Below are 25,023 nucleotides of genomic sequence, written 5' to 3' on the forward strand. Positions count from 1 at the left end.
GCTTCTTCGTGATTTCAATTAACAGATTCTGCAAAAAATTGAAATTCACCAATTTTGAAAAAAAACTCTTCTTTCTCATTTTCCTCGAAAGTTGTGCTGCCGACTTGTGTCCCTGGTTTCTGTGACGGGTCACATATGTTAACCCTCATTCCCTGAAGTAGGGAACGGATACATACGTCGTGACCGACAAATAGGAATTTCGCTAGAGAGGCCAATCTACTTCGAGTGAAACTAAACAAGCCAATGCACAATGGTGTGCAATCATTTGCATCAGCTGTTCAGCCTCGCAGTGCGGGTATATAATGAGCAGCAGGTGCGATCGCACTTCGTTTTTTTGCTTAGGAGCCTAGCCTGAAAAGCTGGCCAACCCGGCGGGCAGCAGCAGATGTGGCGACGGGACATATGTCAACCGTTCCCTCCTTCAGGGAACGAGGGTTACCTTATGTATCTGAGACGTTCCCTATCAGTCGGTCACTCTATACGTACGTCTTAACCGACGAATATGAATCCCTACCATAGCGTCACAGTTGCTGCACCCCATCCAGCGCCCTGTGCAAGCCTCTACTCCTCCTTGCCTGGAAGGATGATAGGAGAGGGTTACACAGAGTGTACCTGTCACTGTTGTTCCGTGATAACCCATACCGTGAGATATTGGAATACACTGGGAAAGCGTGCCCTTTCTGTTAGGAAGGAGAACGCTGCGGAAGCCACTTCTTCAAAGGAGTTATGTGAAAAATACATATGGACTTGCCCGAAGGTTGTACTGCATATGAAATACTGGGTGACTTAGCCCAAGGAAAAGACACGGTCTTCCGTTAGGAGCAGCCGTGGAGAAAATATACATATATGGGATCCCCATAGGGTCACACATATATTGTACCCAGCCTAGACCCGGCTCTCAAGGATTCATCGGATAAAGGCCTGGCGCCGGATGCTCCGCCACGTTCGGGGCAAGGGTGTTGGAGGACTCAACAGGTTTTTTACTCTGGTGTTAAAAGAGTGCACAGTAGGATGCAGCGAGCTGACAGACGAACCTCTCTGTGCTTCTACCCGTTTAGGGTGAGAACACGGGAGGAGACCGGCTCTACACATAGGCTATAATATCTAGCGAACGTGTTAGGTGTCATCCAGCCCGCAGCTCTACAGATATCTGTTAGCGAGGAGCCACGTGTCAGCGCCTAGGAGGATGCAACGTCTCTCATGGAGTGAGCATGCAACCTGAACAGGCAGGGCACGCCTTGTGCTTGGTAAGCCATGGCGATGGCATCCACTATACAGTGGCCATTCTCTGCTTGGAGACAGCCTTTCCAGAAGTGATGGTGTTAAGTACCTCTGGGAGTAAGTCACCTAGAACCTCCCCATCCCATCCAGGGACCAGACATGGAGTTTCCAGAGGTCTGGATGCGGGTGCCATAGGGTGCCCCGTCTCTGAGTCAGAAGATTGTTCCTCAGAGGAATGGGCCAGGGAGGGAATGTCACGTGGAGCATGAGTTCTGGGAACCAAGTCCGGGCGGGCCAATATTGAGCCACCAGAAGGACCTAATCCTCATCCTCCCTGACTTTGCACAGGTTGGCTCACTGGGGGAAACACATATTTTCAGAGGCCCCGGGGCCAGCTGTGTGCCAGTGCGTCTGTGCCGAGTATTCCCCCGGTCAGGGAGTAAAACAGCTGGCAGTTGGAGGTCTCTGAGGAGGCAAACAGGTCTACCTGATCCTCCCCGAACTCTCTCCAGATCAGCTGAACCGCCTGGGAGGGGAGTCGCCATTCTCCCGGGAGCACAGCTTGTGATAGCTCGTCGGCCACATGGTTGAGCACACCGGGGACATACATGGCTCAAAGCGATCTCAGATGCTTCTGACTCCAGAGGAGGAGATGGCGGGCGAGTTGCGACATGCGACAGGAGCGTAGACCACCTTGTCGGTTGATGTACGTAACGGTCGCAGTGTTGTCCGTACGGACCAGCACGCCCCTGCATTGTAGCGGCCTTTTCAAGAGACTCAGAGCGAGACATACTGCTAGCCACTCGAGGCAGTTGATGTGCCAATGCAGTTGGGGGTCCATCCACACCCTTGCCACTGCATGCCCATTGTACGTGGCAACCCAGCCAGTGGCAAAGGCATCTGTGAATACCACAGCATGCCTGGACACCTGTTCACTCCTGCTCCTCCAGCGACGACGGGCTGAAGGTCTGGCGGCACGCCGGTGTGATTGCCACCCGGTGAGTGCCGTGATGTCACGTCCATCTCGGGACTCGGCCGTGAAGCCAGTGTTGAAGCAGTCTCATATGGAGCAGGCCAAGCGAGGTTACCTCTGCTGCCGCTGTCATATGCCCCAGAAGACTCTGAAAGAATTTCAGTGGGACCGCCGTCCTGTCTTTGAATATATTCAAGCAGTTCAGTACCGACTGAGCGCGTTCCTCTGTGAGGCGCACTGTCTGTGCGATCGAATCCAATAACGAGAAAAGAGATCCTCTGCACAGGGGAGAGTTTGCTTTTTACCCAGTTGACCTGAAGACCCAACTGAATGAGGTGCCTGAGCACGAGGGCCCTGTGTTCGCATAGCTGATCTGAGAGTGTGCTAGTATGAGCCAGTCGTCGAGGATAGTTGAGGATATGAACGCCCTGTTCTCTCATGAGATCAAGGGCGTGACTTTCGTGAAGACACAGGGGGACAGAGACAACCAGAAGGGCAAGACTTTGTTCTGATATGCTCGACCCTTGAACGCAAAGCGTAGAAACGGCCTGTGTCGAGGAAGAATCGAGACATGAAAGTACACGTCCTTCAGGTCGATCGTGACTTTCGTGAAGACACAGGGACAGAGACAACCAGAAGGGAAAGACTTTGTACTGATATGCTCGACCCTTGAACGCATAGCGTAGAAACGGCCTGTGTCGAGGAAGAATCGAGACATGAAAGTACGCATCCTTCAGGTTGATCGCTGCAAACCAATCTAGGGGACAGATGCATTCGAAAATGCGTTTCTGCGTGAGCATTTTGAATGGTAGTTTGTGGAGACTCCAATTCAAAACTCGCAGGTTCAAGGTTGGTCGTAACCCACCGCCTTTCTTGGGTACAATGAAAGTAGGGACTTTCCCAGTAGGACTATGATCTCCACGCGCAAGACATGGGCATCAGCTACTCTCACTGTAGTGGAGTGGATGGCCCGAAACTTGGGGGGATGTCGGGCGAACTGAATCGCATAGCCGTGCCTGATGGTCCGAATGAGCCAGCGAGATGGACTGGGGAGTGCTAACCAGGCACGCAGAGACCGTACAAGCGGGACCAAAGTGACCAGAGGCGTACCCAGAGTGGGGCAGCGAGGTGGAACACAGGGACGCGGCTCAGGAGGCTCTCTCTGGGAGGCAGCCTGTAGTGGGGTCTGAGTGTGCTGTGCAACACTTACCTGGTTCTACAGGGCAGGAGGCGGCTTGGTTGCCAGCGCACACTGCTGCTCGCTGGTGATAGAAGAGGTGGATGAGAGTGCTGAGGATTCTCTCCCCCCACTGCTCTCCGGGCCCTCTTCGGACCCAAAGCCAGTTTTGAGGCCAGCGACAGAACACAAACAAAATAATACTGAAGATTTCCCACCTGGCCCTCTTCCGGGGGATGGAGCGGTGCAGTCACCATTTAGGTGGAGGCTGCTGCTATGGTGTGGGAGCAGGGGCAGATGCAGGAGGACACCCCCGGTGATGAGCAGACTGAGGGGCCGCGGGCAGGATGTGCTTGATGGCCTCTGTCTGCTTTTGTACAGCCGAGAACTGCTGGGCAAAGTTCTCGACCGTGTTGCCGAAGAGGCCGGTCTGGGGCACGGGGTAGTTAAGGAAACGGAGCTTGTCGGTCTCCCTCATGTCGGCCAGACTCAGCCAGAGATGACGGAGTGCGAGGTCCATTGCGGTACGAAGTTCTTGGAGAGCCTGTGGATCGTGACCACCCTCGTCCAGGTCCTTCAGTGCCTTGGCCTGATGGACCTGCAGCAATGCCATGGCGTGCATGGCAGAGGCAGCTTCCCCACAGGCCTTGAAATCCTTGCCGGATAGGTCCGATAAATACCTACACGGCCGAGTGGAGTTAGGGCACTGTTGCATAGCAACGGCCCGCTCCACTGGCGGGATACGCGTCTATCCCTTAGCTGCCCCGGCATCAAGGGTGGTGAGGGAGGAGGTGCCACCGAGACGATTTCTGGCAGTAAAAGGTGCCGTCCACGTCCCTGTGAGCTTCTCGTGCACTTCTGGGAAGAAAAGCACTGGGTTGGGTTGCTGAGAACCAGCGCGCGCCACCTCGAGATACCAATCATCCAGCCTCGAGGGCTCGGGACACGGTGGAGGATTCTACACGAGCCCGATCCTGTTGGTGGCCTGGGAAAGCATGGCCATCATCTCCGGGTCCGACTCTGGTACCGCTGGCACACCCAAAGGAGGCAGTGGTGCCGAGTCGTCGTCCGTGGAGAGGTCTGACCCACCCTCCAATGCAGCGATCAACATTTGATCGTCGCGGGGAGCACCAAAGGAAATGTCTGGTAAACACCCCGTGAATGGTCCAGCATGTTTCATTGGTGGCTCAACTGACTGCGGAGCATGAGAGGGATGAGGGTTCCTAGGGGGTTGGTTCCCCGGAGGAAGTGCGCTCACCGTAATCTCAGGTCTCCCGTGTCACTGCCCAAAGCAACCTTCTGGGGAGGGTTGGATCGAGGCACGGGGACTCCGCCTCTTTGCAGGAACAAGAGTCTCGACTGTAACTCCGAGATTGTCATCTTCCACAATGGGTGCATGACTCATCCATGAACGCTGCCTCAGTATGTTCGAGGCCCAGACACACGAGGCAGCGATCATGACCATCCCGTGACCCCAGGTAACGACTGCATCCAGAAACACACAGATAGAAAGTCATCTTGAAAAAGACGCAATCTATCTGTGTAAGCTCTTTTAGGGAATGCTCTCACTGGTGCTGAAGCACGCAGGGAAACAGTCACCGCGAACACAGACAGGAATGTGCACCCGTCTGTGCGCTGTCAGTCTCTCACTGGCAGTCTTCACTTCACAGTCTTGATAGAACGCATCGAAGTGCTTGGCTCCGAAGCAAAAAGCTGAAGTGCAATCGCACCTGCTGCTCATTATATACCTGCGCCGCGAGGCTGAACAGCTGATGCAAATGATTGCACGCCAATGTGCAATGTCTTTTTTAGTTTCACTCGAAGTAGATTGGCCTCTCTAGCGAGATTCCTATTCGTCGGTCACGGCGTACGCCGAGAGTGACCGACAGATATGGAACAAAGGTTTACAGTCAAAAGCAAGAATATGAGAATATAAGTCTTATGACTTCAGTGAGCTGTGGAGGAAAATGTAGAGTTTAAAAATATTAGGTGTTTGTAGTTAAACAGATTGAATGTTTAGTCATTAGCAGAGGTGGAAAGTAACGAATTACATTTACTCGCGTTACTTAATTGAGTCGTTTATTTGTGTACTTCTACTTTTTAAAGTAGTTTTTAAAATCTGTAATTTTACTTTTACTTAAGGTACGTTTTGTTTGAAGTATTGTACTTCGCTACATTTGAAATCATATCCGTTACTGGGTAAAAAATAATAATACAAGGGAGAAAAAAAAAATCACACTCTGGAAACTACTGCATTGATTGAAGGGCGGGAGAACATACACGCAAAAAAGGTGACGCAGACCCAGCTGAAGCTGAAAGCTGAAAGCGAAGCGCCCTCGAATTTTTATGAAGCGAATTATGGCCAGTATGGAAATACTTTGGATGTAAAAAAGTGTGGCTGTCCTCGAGGATAGATATCCAATTTGCAAAAGAATTGGACACAAAGTGGCTGCAAAAGGAGGATACATAGGACACCATCCCTCCTGCAGATAAAGGTATGTCCCGATTATAACGTAAGGCCGAATGATTTACGTCAGTGGTTCTCAACTCCAGTCCTCGGGACCCACTGTTCTGGATATTGTGTATGTCTCACTTATTTAACACACCTGATTCAGATCATCAGCTCGTTAGGATAGACTCCATGAACTGAACTTAGTCTGTCAGATAAGAGAGACATACAAAATGTGCAGAGCAGTGGGTCCCGGGGACTGGAGTTGAGAACCACTGATTAACGTGATGCAGAGGGAATCCCGGAATCCAGTCATGAAAATGGAATTTACATAACGCAGAAGATGTCACGTAAAACACGCAAAATGATGGATGGATGAATACATGGAAAGTAGAACTGTGCAACAAATCCAATCGCGACGTGGTCTGTGAATATTTAAGCGCAAAAATACTGCTATGTAAATATATAACCTGCTTGTTCTGCGTTTCTGTGAATCGGTGTGAATGAGCTGCTCCGCTTTGTCTACTACATACTCAAGTACGCGTGGTGTTTTCAGCATCTCACAAACAATTTGAGTACATGATGAATACATGAACATTTCCAGAGCTGCTCTGAGAGAACGCCTAATGAGCATTTTCATCATTTTATTTGAGCAAAACCATTGTCAAATAGGCTTACACTTTGAAACAGGTCTTCACTACAACCCGTCAAAATTAAAGTTTGGTTTAACTAGGAGAAATTATGACAGAAATATATTACTATTGTAGGCATACAATAGAATGTACTTCTCAAAATAATAATAATAACAACAACAATAATAATAATACAATTTATTTAAACATTAATTAAGACATATATTGTTGTCCATGGTTTAATTTAGTAAATCTGTTTTTTGCAGCTCTTCCTCAAAAAATAAAAGGACACAAGTTTAAATTTTCATTTGATTGCCACCGTTTTTGATCATATATTTGGATTAAATCATAAAAAGAAACATTCATTTTCTGAATAAAATACATTTCATAGGACTATATTATTCTTAAAAAAATTAATAAATTATTAATGTTAAAAATGAGTTGTTAATCTGATTCATTATCAATTATTAAATTTAATTGATTAGACATGTTCTATTGAAATTTTAATAAACAAAACAAACAAATGGTTTCAAGTTTGTTATAATAAAAGCATTTGTTCAACCCCCCAAAAAACTGTTTTCTTTAATTTAACTGTCATTTTAACTGATGATAATAATAATAACCATAATTTAATAATACCGTTTATTTAATAATTGATTAATACTGTAAACTGTGATATTTTCTGAGACGTTATCATACTGTAAAAATCTCATTAAAATCCGCTAGAGTCCCCCCACACCACCCACTGTTCACCCACCCCCCACTGTTAAAAAAATAACTTAGTTACTTTTACTTGAGTAAATTTTAAATCAGCTACTTTTTACTTTTACTTGAGTAGATTTTTAGACCGGTAATTTTACTTGTACTTAAGTAAAATTTCATTGAAGTAGTAGTACTTTTACTTGAGTAGAATATTGTATTACTCTTTCCACCTCTGGTCATTAGGGGTGTAACGATATATCGTAGTACAATGTATCAAGATGCAAAATTGTTACGATATGTATCGTAGAGTTATGGCGATTTTTTTTTTATACGATATGACTTCCGTTTTATCCTATTTGTTGAGCTACCGCACCGGCGTCACGCTTGCATCACTGCATCACGCTCAAATGAATCTCTTGAACTGAGCAGTAGCAGGGCAAAATGAGTTCGACTGAAATTGAAATAGAGAATGGCCCGTCCACTTTCAAGTCCGACGTCTGGCAGCATTTTGGTTTTCCAGTTACTCGACAGGAGGACGGTAAAATAAAAACAGACAAAACACGAACTGTCTGTAAATACTGTAAACAAACACTGGTATGAGTCATTGAGTGCTTGGGGGGGGGTGCCGGTACTCCAGGCCCGGCTCCACGGGGGGGCCACGGTGGGCCTGGCCCACCCAATCAGAAGCTTGGCCCACCCTGGCCCCACACCACATAACAGCCAATCACAAAATTGGTGCGATATTCAATTCAGCTCGAGATACGTTATTTTCTATTTTCTACCCAACCCCCTCCTTTTTTTCCCTCCGAGACAGACTTAGCTCATTCACTTCGCAACCTTTGAGGTAAACGGACGTGCTGAATTATGAAGCAATATAACGACAGTAACAGCCAATTAACTTTATTAGAAGAACTATTACAATTAGTGAACTTGATTACCACACTCTAGTAGCCTAATAAAACATAAAATGCACAGATTTCTTGTTCCGAAAGGACAAAAGAAAACTACTTCAGGTCTCCAGGACACAGCTACCTCCTCATCCATTTGCGGCAATGAGGTCGAAGAAATGGATGAGTCGAGTTCATCAGCAGCTTCTGTTGGTGTCAAAAGCACAAATACACCCACTCAAAGATGCAGCAATTCTGTCCCAAATGATTTAAACAGGGCAAATCCTTACCAGCCGGTTCTGAAATCGTACCCCCAAACTCTTTTTGGAGGGAGAGAGAGATGCTTTTCGGCCGCTTGGTATCAGTCACGGCCGTGGCTTGAATATTCTGTAGATCGCGATGCATGCTTTTGTTTTCCGTGTCGAGTGTTCGGTGTTGCTTTCTCTAAAAATGACACGTTCGTTTCGACAGGTTTTCGAAACTGGAAAGCAGCATTAGAACGTGACCGCGGTCTTCAAAAACATGCGTGCAGTCAAGCTCATTTACAAGCCTCGACCTCATGGACAGAGTTTTGCCGCCGACAAGTGTCGGGGGAAACCGTAGCATGTTTGCTCGGCCCACAACAGATAGAAAAGAATCGCTATTACATAAAAAGCATGGCAGGTGTTGTGAAGTTTTTAGCAGTCAATGAGCTTCCACTACGCGGGGATTGTGAAACGTGACAGTGAAGAAGATTGCATAGCTGCGGGGCTTTTTGCCATGTTGTTTAAATACACGTTGGAAAAAGATAAATACCTCGCTGACATTACATCAGGTATCCCACAAAATGCAAAGTACACTTCCAAAACCATCCAGAATGAAGTGTTTGAAATTTTGGCATCCATGGTTCTGAAAAAAATAAAACAGAAATATGACACTGCTGATTTAGCTGCATTCTGTTTAAAAAGTGATGGCACAAGGGATCGGTGCAACACGGAAAATTTGTCCGTTATAATTCGTTTTGTGTGCAATCAATGGTGTGCCAGAGGAACATCTCATTGGCTTGTTAGAACTCCGGCAGCTTGATGCAGATTACATCACTACTGGAATATTTCAACACTTGTCTGAAACAGGATACAGTGCTGATAATATAATGAGCCAGTGTTATGATGGAGCATCAGTGATGAGCGGGGTGCGAGGTGGTGTTCAGGCTTTATTACAACAAAGGTTGGGCAGGCATATCCCCTACATCCACTGCTATAATCACCAGCTTCACCTCACTGTCATACATGCGATTCAAAGTGAACCTTGTGCCAAAAGATTCTTTGACTTGTCAGGCTCCCTGCACTCTTTTTTCAGGCATCATTTTGTCTCTCAGAGATACAGTTGCCCGTATCTCAAGAGGCTGTTGGAAATCCGCTGGACAAGTCATTATGAAGTCACAAAATGTGTTGTGGATAATGAGGAAGTAATTCTTAACATTCTTTTTAAGGTTTCCAATGATGAAAATGCATCAGTTGACCTTGCAAAAGAAGCCTCTGGGCTTCTCTCTCAGCTGAAGCGACGCCATTTTTTTAAAATTGGCAAATTTCTGATACATCTTCTCGCCATTTTAAAACCAGCAAATGGCATCATACAATCTCACCATGTTGATTTGTGCAGTGCAGCTGAAGTTGTGCAGGGATGTCTTGGTGCACTGAAAAATCTCTGAGAAAATGAAAGTGAATTTCAGCAGTACTGCACTGACATGTCTACTGTTGAGCCCTCACCAAAACGTCAACGGACTGTGAATCCCTCCTATGGTGACTCTGTCATTTTTTCACCTTTAGGACAAGAAGGGCAGTCAGGTTCTGAATGTGCCACTGCAGCTCTGATACGACAGATGTTGAACATACTAGATACAGCTGTATCAGAGATAGAAAACAGGTTTTCCACGAAGAATTTGCAGCTGATGCACGCCCTCTCAGGTTTAATGCCAAAATCTAACAAATTTCTTGACATCCAGTTGCTTGAGCCTCTCTGTAGTCTTGCAGGGGTTGCAAAAAATGAACTCCAGAATGAAATTCTTGTTGCCAGACCAATGCTGTCCAAAAAACTTCCATCTGATGCTGAATGTTCTGCTGTTTGCAAACTCTTGCAGGAATACAAAGATGCATTTGCAGGTCTTCATAAATTGTATGTATCTGCTATGGTCATGGGTGTCTCTACTGCTTCATGTGAGAGCTCATTCTCTACTCTGGCAAGAATTTTTACACCATTCCGCCGAACAATGCTTCATGAGAGGAAAAAAAACCTTGTGCTTTTAGCTCATGAAAAAGCAATAACACATGAGCTGGACATGGATGAGTTTGTAACAGAATTCTCTAAAATGAGTAGAAAGCTAATGCTGTAAATATTATAGTTATATGAGTAGACCTTTTTCAAGACCTGCCCTGTTTTCCTCAAATCTAAAGTTACTAAACTAATACAAGATCTGTTGTGTGGTTAAAAAAAAAAAAAAGATTCTAAATATAGGCCTACATAAGATTGTAAAAATAAAAATGTAAATAATAACAATGGCCAAAAATCTGTAATGTTATACTATATTAACAGACGTGAGGATAATTCTTAAGAAAAACTGAATTTCAGATCAAATTTCTATTTTTAGTTTGTCTCAAGTTTGTTTTAGTTTATGTAAATAGTTATTTTAAAATACCTGCCCTTTTTTTATCAAATCTAGTTATTTAATTGATACAAGATCAAAACAATATTACAAATGCAAAAAAAAAGAATGTAAAAATAAACATGTTAAATAGCCTATGTTTATATATATAAAGTTACTAAATAGTTCCAAAAAAAAAATATTACAAATGAAGAACATGTTAACATTTTTAGTTAGTAATAACAAGTTTGTTTTAGTTGATGTAAATAGTTATTTTAAAATACCTGCCCTTTTTTTTAATCAAATCTATAGTTACTTAATTGATACAAGATCTATTAAGGGGTCAAAAAAATATTACAACTGCAAGAAGAGAGACTGTAAAAATAAACATGTTAAATATGTTTATATATATATATATATATATATATATAAAGTCACTAAATAGTTCCAAAATATATACAAAAAAATATTAAAAATGAAGAACATGTTAACATTTTTAGTTAGTAACAAGTTTGTTTTAGTTGATGTAAATAGTTATTTTAAAAGATCTGCTCCTTTTTATCAAATCTATAGTTACTTAATTGATACAAGATCTGTTAAGAGGTCAAAAAAAATTTACAAATGCAAAAAGAGAGAATGTAAAAATAAACACGTTAAACATGTTTATCTATATATATATATATAAAGTTACTAAATAGTTCCAAAATATGTTAAATAGTCGTCCCGTATACCCCCCCATACCCCCCCCCCCCCCTATCCTTCTCCTCCCCCTCCTCCTCCTTCTGACCGGCCCACCTGGAATATCACTTGGCCCACCTTTCATCTCATATCTGGAGCCGGGCCTGCGGTACTCTCTTGCATTGGCAAATCATGACATTTTAGATTTCTACAGTGAAAAACAAAACTTGGAGATATTGCTTGTACAACAACAATTTCTTGTTATTAAACGAACCAGCGCGTGCAGCACAGCAGAAATAGACTCTGTGTGGAAACGATCGCTGCACTGCTGTATAAATTATCTCTGTTTACACATACCGTTCCTCGTGCAATGTGAAAGCTCTAACCTGTTAACATGGGTGCGGAAAAAATACGCACCACATACGCACTGCAAAAGGAGTATATGTGAAACGGGCTCACTGACGCTTTTCTCTGTCAGTGGTAGAGTAGCCTACCGAGAGACGCGCTTGATTCCTGCCGGTTCCACAGTGAGAGCGGCGCGTGGTTTTGGGCGCAGCTGCATATTAAATATATTACAAATAGTTTTTCAGCGTGAGAAATACAATGTGTGGCGGGAGAGCGTGACAAAAGACCGAAATGAGTGACTGTCACGCTCAATGCGTGACACTTGAGAGCCCTGTCACTCATTCATTCATTCATTCCATTCCAATGATGCACACACGACGCGCAGAAAGACGCGCAACAGTATCGTGTGGCCAGACAGCGCGCCGGAATGGAATGTAGTAGGCTACAACAGATCACTTTCCCATAACGCAACTCCGACTACGGAAGCCTGTTAACTCAAAGGCGCAGTGCTTTCTTGCAATTGGGTCGGTTCATGTTCACACCGTAAACGAACCGTACCAGAGTTCGTTTGGAACTGTACCGAGACCACTTCTTCAGCTGGGTCTCGGTTCGGTTGTTTGGTCCGCACCCGAGTTCGATTGCTGTATTCACACCTGCCCAAAAGGTCCGCACCAAGGGGGTAAACGAACTAGAGTTCGATTCAATCGAACCAAACAAGGCAGGTGTGAATACACCCTAAGTGTCCTCTGACAAAACCTTTGCCTTCGTCCTTTTAGTTGTTGCTTCGGTCATGACAACAACATACAGACGGGTATCAAACTCTAGTTGGGCTCTCACGTCAGAATTTGAGGAAGTTGGGGTGGTGGGGAAGTGACGTATGCCGTAAAGCAGTCGAATTTTGTAGGTTTTTTTGTGCTCGGGTTACTACGCGAAACCCGAAGTTACATAGTGCCAGTAAAAGCGACACAGACACTGTCAGGCTACGGCAGACGTGTCATTCAACCTATTGTAAGTCGAAGTAGCATCTCAAGGGTCTTGGAAATATATAATGAAGGTTGAAAAACGACATAGTGTTGCTATAAGAGTAAAATGTAAAAGTGCCGGTATTGCGTACTGGGGAGTACTGCCCCACTTCGAGCACTTAAAACGGCACCAAAAAGACAAACTCCTGCAACCGGATGCGAAAAAGAGAGTGAAAGAAGGACAATTGTATAGAAGGCATCTATACAACGTAGTTTTATATGTCAGTGACACCTAATTTTACATACAGAAGGTTAAACTAAATCTTGAGTATTGTAAATTCTTTAAGTTGTATGTATAACAAGACATTTATTGAACACTGTTAAATAAATCTGTTGAAAAAAAATGTGATTTTCAGTTAAATTTTTTAATTTTGTTCAAAATATCGTGATACATATCGTATCGTGAACCCAGTATCGTGATATGTATCGAATCGTGAGCTGAGTATCGTTACACCCCTATTAGTCATGTATTAAAATCTGAAAATTTGAAATTAATTGTTACATATGAAAAGTAATTGTTGTTCTATGCTAGCTATTCCACTTTTAAATTTTTTAATATGTACTGTCATCCCACATTTTCTGCACATGGATAGAGTATTGTCATCACATGATTTATTATTTATAGATTTATGTATCACAAAAATATCGTAGTTGCAGGTTAGCAAACTGTGTTAGGATCCTAGAGGTCCATAAAATTGCATTGTAAGATGTGAAACATTGGAGACACATACCGTTCAAAATGTAGGGATCAGTAAGATTTGTTTTTTAATTGAATAATAAATCAATTCTGTTCTTTTGAACATTCTATTTAAATAAATATTAAATTTCCACAAAAATGTGAATCAGAACAGCTTTAAAATTGATAATCATTTAAAAATCCCCATATTAAATTGATTTCTGAATGATCATGTAACACTAAAGACTGAAGTAATCTTTTCCATCAAAAGAATAAAATACATTTTAAAACATATTAAAATAGAAATAGTTTTTTTTTAATTATTAGAATGTTTTGCAATTTTAACGTTTACTGTATTTTTAATCAAATAAACGTTAAAATAATGTTTTTTGAGTAAATGTTTTTATTGTTTGCTATGATCCGCACACCAACATTCCATAACCACCTTTGAAAAATATGCCAGAGATTAACATTGTACCTATATCGTCCTTGAATTTTAGTGTTTGTACATGTAAAACCAAGTTCATGAGATCATGCCATGATTGTGTCTGTAAATGTGTGTTATATGTTTCTAAAACAGGAAACTCTATTTCATATCTTCTAAGGTGATTCTTCTGTCTCTTTGTGTTTCTTACTACAGCTGTGGACAGTTTTTACTGCTTGTGTAACCCTGGTTACGCTGGTATGAGATGCGAGCAGGACATCAATGACTGTGCTAGCAACATGTGTGAAAACAACTCGACTTGTGTGGACCTCCATCTGGTAAGGATAATTAATCTTCAACTAACTTAGTTTCCATATACAGCAGTTTATGGAAACAGAACAACAGCAGTTCTTAGAATAATACATATGGCAACTAAGTATAATAACCATTAAAGCGCCGTAACATCTGTTGTTAAATGATTATTGTTCTCTGTGCAAAGCAATTCATAAAATTTAAATCATTCCTAGGCCCACCTGAGAAATGGCGTATCTGCCATAGTACAAATAACATATTGGCCTATTGTAACCATTATGTTTTTCTCCACACATGTCTGCAATTAATTTCAATCTGACTATTTTAAATAATTCCATATTTTTATTTATTTGAAATATACCATAAAATATAACCATTTAATGTACAAATTCTGCTCAGACTGTTTCTATAATTTCAGTCTTAAGTATGTAATGTTTTATTTTTTTGTTAGTGAATTCCTTTTATTCTTCTTTCTTATTGCTGTTTTGCATACTGAATTGTGATTTGGTCTTTTCTTTCTGGCATCTACAGTGCTGAGTGCAACAGTCGGAGTCTGAAAGTAAAAACTATATTCATTTTCTCCATAGGGGAATAGATTTTTAATGATAACTTATAAACCTTACATTTTTTTGTAAAAATAATCCTTTATCAGTTGAATTCCTGGTGGGAAAACGCCTCAGTTATGACTGTAACCTTGGTTCCCTAAAAAGGGAACGAGACACTGCATCGAATTACACTGTGGGAACGCTCTGCGTGATTGCGTTGTGAAGCACTTATGAAATCAGTCCAATGGTGTCAGTCCAATCAGTCAAGCCGGTGACATCACAAACCAAGAAACTATAAAGCATGCCCAAACAGTACAACACTTATTTCTAATACGCTAAAGTAAGTCACTGACAGGCACGCAGGAAGTATGGCAGGGTGACACAGCGTCTCGTTCCCTCTTCAGGGAACCAAGGTTACAGTCGTAACCGAGGCATTCCCTTTCAAGAGAACTCTTGCTGTTGATTGACGCTGAGGGAATGTTTATACCCATGCCGCCATAATGACAAGTGTCTGTCTAGTGTGAAATTGTAAAGAAGAGCACTAAGACAAGAGCACCTGTGCCCCTGGTGTAGAGCTCATGTCCAGGTTGTAAAACCTCACAAATGTGTGCAGTGAGGACCAGCCTGCCGCATCACAAACATCTTGAAGTGAAACTCCTGACAGTAGAGCCTTAGAGGCAGCCATACTCCTAGTCGAGAGGGCTTGGACTGCCATAGGGGAAGGTACTGTAGTCCAGCTAACTCACACGCAAGAGAGAGAGCCTCAACTATCCACTTGCTCATCCTCTGCTTAGATGCTGAGGACCCCATCCTAGGAGACAGAAAACAGACAAACAGTTGTTCAGATTTACACCACAGGCCAGCTCTGTGGATGTAAGCATATGATGACTGAACTGGACAAAGCAGATTACTCTTTTCCATGTCTGAATCCTAGAAGGGAGAAGGACAGAAGGCCTGCAGCACAACAGATCTAGCCACATTGGTGGGGACCTTTCATCTAATTTGCTTGTAGGATGAACGTCCTGCTTCTCAGCTCGCCAGTCGATATTCAATCTGGCGACAGTGCAAGTCACAACTTCCACCAGCTCAGCATCTCATGCATCGATGCTTACAACATGTAACTCCTCAGAGCTAGATAATTGTAGCACCAGTGCATCACTCCGGGTGGAAGAAACCACACTGCGTGCTTCCACACCCTGAGAGAAGACACTGAATATAGCAGGTGATGGCAGATCCCCATGAACTGAATTGCTGCTGTGCCTCAGCAGCAGCAGGACACGGCCCATGAGGAACACCCGACAATACAGTCAGATTCAATATAGTTGGCACTGCATCATCTTTTATTTTCAGTCTCTCTGAAAAAGCCTGCGTCGAGCTTGTCTTGTTTAAAAACGAATCTTTAGTAAAATGAAGAGGACGAACGAACAGTGTATTACTGATGCGATCTGACTGGAACTTCATTAAAAATAAAGTTTATCCACGCTTTCTTAATGTTAGGACCATAAGGATGGCAATGCAAAGACTGTGTTTTTCCAGAACTTTGCACTTCAAAACATCTTGTAATTCTCAGAAGCATTTCTCTGTTTTTGTTGATGTAGTAATCCTGTGTTTGTGTCTCTCTCGTATTTACTACAACATTACATGAGCGAATTGGTGGGTGGCGCTAAATAGGCAATGATGTAGAAGTAGGCATTGATCTTCTTCTGCTGAGGCGGTCTTTCGTTGAGTTGGTTTCTGAGCTTGGTTTCAATAAAAGCTGTTTTTGAACGAGGACGTTTTGAGTTCTGAAACTTGCAGGATATTTTATAGTACAATGTCAAAAAATCAAGGAAAGTTTGATTTCTCAATTCATGACCCCTTTAATTTAATTGTCATTCACATTGCTTCTTTGTATTGTAGTTCTTTCCCTCATTAAAGCAATCTGTGCTTTTTTGTTAAATTTTCAAATACATTTTTACTTTAAAAATTAAGTTTTTAAAGGTTGTTTTAGGGAATATGTTTCTATAGGAACAATGAATGGAAAAAAATGTTCATGCAAACATTTTTTTCATTAATGTCCCTGGTTTTATTGTGAACAGTTCATCAGTAATTTTTTTAAGAAAACAAATTGTTTTCATAATATTTCATCAGAGTACTTTCTCCACATGTAATGCAATTTTTCTTTTTTTGCTGATATAACCAAATTTCTGAGGAAAAAATATATTATGCAATAATGTCTAAATCTTATGTTCAGTATTTTCATAATCCAACCAAATCTTTATTTTACTTGGTAATACGTCACATTACTGAAGATGAATATGTTGAAATGTCATTTCAAGTTGTCTTTCAAAAAATTCTAACATATAACAAAACATTATCAGTATTGTAAGCCTGTCTAGAACGGCCCAATGGAGGCATCCGATAGAACGGGTGAAGGTCTCTATGCGTTACTGTCTTTCCACGTGGCAAAGTAATTTTATTCCATTTAAGCTTTTATCTTAACCCTGTAGCTAGAAAAAAAAAGAAAAAAATTGTTTCACCTGTCAGATGTTGTTGTAGGAGGCCTCTGATGCAAATAATGAAGGATTTTTTAAAAATATATGTTTTAGTAAGTTTTTAAGGAAATGTTGTAATATTGCAACGTTGGGCCTATTTGGGAGCAGAATTTCAGCATTTGCACTCACACTGTAAGAACAAATATAGAACAACTAAGGGCTCTTTTGAAGTGTGGATTGCTTCCATAGCACCATAACAGTAAATATTATGAATAATAATAATCACCCAACAGTCATATTTTTAGGAATTAGAATTTATTCAAAATAAACATAAAATATAAATATTGAATACAAAACAGATTGAAAACTGTTAAAGAAACAGTGTCCAGTGTTCACTTGCAATGGTAGTCCCAAAAGCAGTTCCTTTCCCTTTAAAAAGCAGAGACGGAGATTGCACTTCCTGCAGAGCGTATTCGAATATCCTTTTTTGCAGTGTCTGCAGCGTCCCCTCATTCTGAAATGAAAATAATAGTTGTAAGAGTTAGAGTATGTTCAAGTATAAATAATTTAAATGTAAATGAATCCTATTTATGTTAAACATTCCACTGAAGTCTAGGGCTGGGACGGTTACCGCATTACCGCAATACCGTGTTCACGTGACGCTACCGCGGGTCTGAGCTCGTCACCGTCATCACCGCAAAAAAAATTGGCCTGATCATGTGTGCACGTTGTGTCTAATGACATGGATTCATTGATTCTAATGACATGGATTATGTCTAATGACATTGTGTCTTACATGGATTCAAGGTTTTCTAAACAAAACTTCTCATCAAAAGAGGGAGCAAATGTCACGGGTGACAAAAACGCATAGCGAGCGGAACCCTCTTGATGAGTCACGAGTTTCTCGAGGGAACGATTTGTGTGCGACACATCCCACTCCGGTTCCGGGTGTGGCAGAAAAATTCCCCGGCCTGATTAGCGCTAATGCACGGCAGGTGCGAGAGAGAGAGGAGCAGCGTTAACACAGGCTTCCGGCTCTACAAGCCAAAGATAAAAGGGCTATTCAGAGAGGTGTCGGGGGCGAGGTGGATGTGTGCTGGTTTTCTTTTGGAGCAGTTTTTGGCACAAGCTTACTCGGGGAAGTTGTCTGGGTGTGGAAGCCACCCATTGAAGTCTGCTGGATCAGAGTTTGTTTGTGGGAGTCTGCTGGACTGATTTATCGATGGAATCTGCGCTGTGAAGGGAGAGAGAGAGATAAGTGAATTGATTTCATCTTGCGAACATTTGAAAAGCTCGAAGAGGATGCAGTGAATGTAAATCTTACTGTTGGGGAAGCTATGTGTTTCAGAGTGTGCTGAGGAGGAACTGAGGATTAAATATCCCCCACGGGAGTGTAACGAATGGATTGAGGCCTCTGATCAGCCCTATCGTGTGAGTGAATTGCAGTGCTTTTGCCTTATTTATATTTATTGATTCATGGCTGTGGATTTGAAGTGAACACCAGTGTGGTGCGCTTTTGCTGAGAAGCGGCCCCTACCCCTGCTTACACATTGTGAAAAGTTATTATATCTGCTCTCCATCAGAAGCCCAGAGTGATACAGCTGAGTTTGGAAGTATGCAGTATCGCTGGTGAAGTAAGCTTTTAAAATCATTGTTCCACTACTGTGCACTGACTAAAGTATTCTATACTGAGAAAAATCCTTATCTTCCTACTTACCGTCTGAGTCTGGAAGTATGCAGCATCGCTGGTGAAGTAAGCTTTTAAATCACTGTCTCACTACTGTGCACTGTCGAAAGTATCCTATACTGAGAAGAATCCTTACCTTCCTACTTATCGTCTGGAAGTATGCAGCATCGCTGGTGAAGTAAGCCTTTGAAACATCGTCCCACTACTGTGCACTGACGAAAGTATCCTGTATTGAGAAGAACTCTTACCTACCTACTTATAGTTTGAGTCCTGAAGCGAGCCGTATCCTTGGTGAAGTCGCCGTCAGGGCGAAACTGTGACATTCGATCAGTACCTACTAATAGCCGAAGAAGACCTAGAGGACACTGAAGTCTATGAAGTTTGTGCTCGTTGATATATTGTGTTCAATAAAGATTTTTATTCCTTTGAAACTTATCTCTGTTCTGTGTCGTCCATCTGTTGCGGTCCCGTGGTTTCGGCTCCTCACAGTGGTGTCTAAGTCAGGGGTGGCTGGTCATCCGAGTCTGCCCCGGCCCGCACCGGTGACACAAATCTGACCTTTCGCGAGTTGGGGAGCGCAATGTGACCTCTGCATACCTGACTAGGCTACTGTACGATTTTATCATTTCGTTTTGAATTTTGTTTAAAAGTAGACATTTAAAGCATGTCTGTGAGGCAAGTAGCCTATACGCCGAGTTTCGTTTAATTTATTCCAGTATTTAACGCGGTTTACCGCTATACTGCGGGAATGTCTTGCTTTTAAACCCCGGTTTAAAAAAAATCCATACCGTCCCAGCCATACTAAAGTCACATTATTCTCAAAGGAATATACAAACCCCCAGACCTCTTACATCCCCACATTCCAGAACATTAACACCTGTCCCTGAACAATGGACCATGCAACCCCCTATATGTCTGAACATCCACACCTGTCCTTGAATAACCATCCTCCAAAGCATTCCACAAACAGTTTCTGCCTTGCAACAAGCAGATATTTGGGAAAACAAAGATAAGAAAAAAATTTGACTATATATACTGCTAACATACAGGAACCATTTCAAATACTGGTACTGAAAGGACTTAAAACACTGCAACCAGAAATAATTTATTCATTTAAAATTATTCAAATCTGATCTAAACTGAAAATTATAACGAATAACACATTTAGATATTGTGAATCATCAAATACATTATATTTCTGTAAGTATTTCTCCTATATTTGAATATTTGAGAAGTGCAATGCCTCCATGTAATGCTATTTTGACTACCATTCTCTCCCAACGTTGTAAAATTACAACAAAGACATAAGCTTAAAATCTGATGTGATGCATGCATTCCACAATAACCAAGTATTTACATGAACTAGACATTCTAACAATCACCAAAAAACATATTTCTGGGGTTTTACTTCAATGTTGAGATATCCAGTCCAATGAAACGAGGAGGAAAGTTTGCAGGTTGTATGAGTCCATGACCTTATGGCAAGACCTATATACACATTTACTATCCAATGGCATTGCGAGGCTAAACCACGGGTCTTACAGGGTTAAACCCGTTCATATTAGGAAGCTATGTAGCTCAGAGGTCCTCACGCCTTGTTTAACGTGGGTCTCACGATCACAATCTCGCCAGCTTCGGTCATTAAACAGAGGTAATTGCTACAGTATATACCTGAGATTGGTTGCATACACGCTTACACAATCAAATATACTTTGGTATAGCCCCCTTGACTGCATACACTTGAAATTAAAGTAACGTTTACTTCAGTAGAGGTATGGCCACTACTACAGATATAAGTCAATCAACTTTACTTGTCTTATAATAGCTTTGGATTGGCCATGCCGTGGTTTCCCACGTACACATATCTAAAGTAACATTAAATTAAAACAGAGGTAAGACACACCCAGATTTAGGTTGGTCAAGCAGCACTTTTGCTGCCCTGAATGGAAATTCACTTCTTGTCTTTGCAAAACACGTACACTTGAATTAGTGCCAAATATTAGTTGTCACTAATCTGACGCAATACTTGAGGTAACATACGAATCCGTTTAATCTACTTGTGGAAACAATTTCAGAGTCAGTCAGAATAAAATCAAATGTAACAATTGATTATGTCAGGTAAATGTATCATGCCAATTTCATAATCAATTCAAAGATAATTAATACAAAACATCAAATGCTCAGAGATAAAGAGTAAAAGATGTAGGTTAAACCTAACATTTTGAAAAATACATAATGCTGAAGTCTTTGAGATCCTTCAACATTATGGGCTGATCTGAGTTACAGAATCGCCCTGAGCCTCTTGTTGCATTTCTTTATATAGACAGAAACTTCTTTCACATGGAAACATTTCCTAACAATGGGAATTTACACCTTTTGGGAGCAGAATGCCATTTGCCTGGAAGACACACCCTCCTCTGTGTGCCAGGTATCTCTAAACTCTTAAGAACTTTATTACTTTTGGTTTACTTCTTTGGGGATGAGACATTTGTACCAGTCGCACTGAGACATTTCAAATGATAACAAACATGTATAATACTGTATGATACAAATTCACATTAAACCATATAGATTTTTGGGTGAATTTTGGTGATCTCAGCATGAGAGAGAAAGGAGTGGGGAAAGTGGGAAAGAGATGTATTCTGAGGTGAGACTTGCGTCTCTAACTTTACAAGAGAGAGTTCAAATGTTAATTTATTTTGTTTTGTCAGAGAGTTGCCCTCTCTTCCAGTTCTTCCATTTTTTTCAGTCTTACAGTATCATATAACATTATTAGTATATTATTATTATTATTATTATTATTATTATTATTATTATTATTATTATTATTATTATCATTATAAGACACTGTCATATCAGTCAGGACAAAAAGTCCAGAGTCTTCATTCTTTGAGTTGCAGTTTTGTTCGGTAGATTAAGCTTGTGTTACCTCACAATCTCTGAGAACAAAGAGAGGGGCAATGAGAGCAATCACTGGCTCAGAAGCCTGTGTGACATGCAGTTGTTTGGCTCTGATCCCAAATCGGTTTTTCCTTCCCTTCAGCAAACCCACTCTAATACAGCCAGAAAGAGAAATACCAGGCTCTGTGCTCTCATTTCACACTCTTCTGCCCTCCCATGCCTTTCTCTTCTTATTTATCTCACAGACTTTCTCTTCTTTTCTTCTATTTTTATTCCAGGAGCTCTTTGAACAGAGCAGAAGGGCAAAAATAGTTTATCATTTATTCATGATGAATAATGCAACCCTGGGACAGGGTTTCTGAATGGAAAATGCAATTGGGCTATTCATGGCATCCCTCGAAACCTAGAGGTGGGCGGTTTGCAGGCTGCTGTCCCGTGGACAGAGATGCAGGCGGGGATATTAGCCATTTTGCATGCTGGGTTAATTAATGATTTGAGTAGCCATTTTTACATTAGGGGATGAGATCATCTCAGAGATGCATAGGGAGTAACCTTGACAAAAGATGATCCAATGTCTTTGGATCAAAATCAAAAAATTGGATTTGACAAAATTTTTGTGTTAATGTGTCCACAACACATTTCTTTTCTCCTTGCTATCATTAGCTATGTTTCCATCCACCTATTGTATCCAAATTTTGGGATATCGCATAAAAATCACTGTAATGGAATTGCCAAGATGCGCATAAATAAAAAAAAATTATAATATCCGATAAGAAGACATGCACATAAACTACGATGGAAACACATTTACCAAAAAAATCCCTCAATATGCAACACAAAAAATCTCACGTGACTTAACGTATCATATGATTGGATAATCAGTCTAATCAGCGAAACAATTTTATTGCACAACATCTCAAATGTTGGTTTGGTCATTTTTAAATGCCTGAGCCAAAGTCTGCCATCAAAAGGTTGAGTATAATTACCTCCCAGAACTGTCTCGCACAAGTCAAGTCAAGTCAAGTCACCTTTATTTATATAGCGCTTTTTACAATACAGATATACAATCTCTCAAAGCAGCTTCACAGTGATAACATGAAAATAATATAATAGAGTTTGTTTCTAAAAGAAAATTGAGTCAACGTCCACCTTAAGTAAGGCAGATCAATAATATTATTGAATATTAAATGTCCCCAACTAAGCAAGCCAAAAGACAAGGCAACAGTGGCAAGGAACCAAAACTCCATCAGGTGACAGAATGGAGAAAAAAACCTTGGGAGAAACCAGACTCAGTCGGAGGGCCAGTTCTCCTCTGGCCAACGAAGTAACAGTGCATGATTTATGATTCGGGCAGCATTACAAGGCAGATTGGATCGGAACATTTAGAATATTTATCCATTTCCATCTTTTGGAAGTCCAAGTAATCACGCCGGTGTTGAGACGAGTTGTTGAGGATCAGTGCCGTCCACCATAGAGAGTCCATATCGCCGGTGTTGAGTCGTCTCTTCACAGGCTTTGTGATTGGGGTATCTGAAGTCTCCGTGAAAGGCTGGATACAAACTGGAGCTGACGAACGCCGTTTTTGTCGGGACTCGCGTCCCAAGATAACAGCAGAAAGCAAAAAGGGAAAATAATTAGCGTAGCTGCTGTTCATAATGATTTCCATAACACGGGCGTAAAAGATAAAAAAACATGAAGACAGTGATTATTGCGTCCCAGAGTCACCCCCCTCCGTCCCCCACTCAACTCAGCCCTGCTTACTGACCTCTACATCCCTCCTGCTGCTGAGACCCAACCAAAATCTCACAATCTCTCCGCAGCCCAACCATACGCGCCGACCTGTTTGACTAAGGCTGTCGAGCCCCACTGTCGTCGTTAAAGCAGGTTCAGTGGCAACGGTTCCGTATGGCATACCACCTACCGCAAAACACAATATCTACCCAACCACTCGTCATTCACGCAATATACACAGGAACGTAATGACTGTAAATACTATGCAACCTATACAAATAACCTACAGACTATTCAAGTTTTATAATATTAAATGCATTTGATCGGATTCAGCAGTGGTATAAAATGTAAGCATTATGTAAAAGCTTGGCTAAAGAGATGCGTCTTTAATCTAGTTTTAAACTGGGACAGCGAGTCAGAGCCTCGAACAATATCAGGAAGGCTATTCCAGAGTTTTGGAGCTAAATGTGAGAACGCCCTTCCTCCTTTAGTGGACTTAGATATCCTAGGAATGACCAGAAGCCTCGAATTTAGTGATCTTAAAGAACGCGATGGATTGTAGGGCGATAGAAGGTCCATTAAATACACAGGAGCTAAACCATTTAGAGCTTTATAGGTCAGTAATAGTACTTTGTAATTGATACGGAATTTGATAGGTAACCAGTGTAGAGATGATAAAATTGGTGTTATATGATCATATTTTCTTGACCTAGTAAGAACTCTAGCAGCTGCATTTTGCACTAACTGTAGCTTGTTTATTGAGGATGCAGGACAGCCAGCTAATATAGCATTACAATAATCTAGTCTCGAGGTCATGAATGGATGAACTAACTTTTCTGCATCAGAAACAGATAGCATGTTACGTAGCTTTGTAATGTTTCTAAGGTGGAAAAAGGCTGTTCTTGTAACATATGAAATATGATTTTCGAAAGACAAGTTGCGGTCTAGTATAACACCCAGGTCTTTTACTGTAGTGGATAAAGTAACAGGACATCCTTCTATATTAAAGTTTTATTGTAAGTGAGTTTGTGGGTAGTTTTTTGGACCAATAAGTAATACCATTTATCTGAATTTAGTAGCAGGAAATTACGCGTCATCCAGCATTTTATATCTTTGAGACACTCTGTCAAATTTGATAAGTTAGTGTTTTCATCTGGCCGTGATGAAATATATAATTGAGTGTCATCAGCATAACAGTGGAAATTAATTCCATGTTTTCTTATAATATTACCAAGTGGGAGCATATATATTGAGAATAGCAGAGGGCCTAACACCGATCCTTGCGCGACTCCATAGTCTACTGACGTTATCTTTGATTTTTCCCCATTTGAACAGACAAAATGATAACGGTCTGATAAGTACGATCTAAACCAGCTTAATGCCTGTCCCTGAACACCAGTGTAGTTTTGTAGTCGATCCAGGAGTATTTTATGATCGATAGTGTCGAACGCAGCGCTAAGATCGAGTAGAACTAGTATTGAGATACAGCCTTGGTCAGAAGCTAAAAGTAAATCATTTGTAATTTTAACTAGCGCAGTTTCTGTGCTATGATGCGGTCTGAATCCTG

At 41.6% G+C, this 25,023-nt stretch overlaps 1 protein-coding gene across 1 annotated transcript in view; it reads left to right on the forward strand.

Moving 5' to 3' along the window:
* eys (eyes shut homolog) overlaps positions 1-25,023 on the forward strand; it is a 388,659-nt gene that overhangs the window by 162,464 nt on the left and 201,172 nt on the right. Inside the window, exon 18 of the mRNA XM_077236480.1 lies at positions 14,023-14,144. Within this exon, the coding sequence (XP_077092595.1) occupies positions 14,023-14,144 (122 nt within the window). The remainder of the gene's footprint in view (positions 1-14,022; positions 14,145-25,023) is intronic.

Source organism: Siphateles boraxobius, unplaced genomic scaffold (assembly GCF_051911475.1).
Source record: "Siphateles boraxobius isolate OS27281-9 unplaced genomic scaffold, OSU_SipBor_1 20, whole genome shotgun sequence".
Classification (NCBI taxonomy): domain Eukaryota; kingdom Metazoa; phylum Chordata; class Actinopteri; order Cypriniformes; family Leuciscidae; genus Siphateles; species Siphateles boraxobius.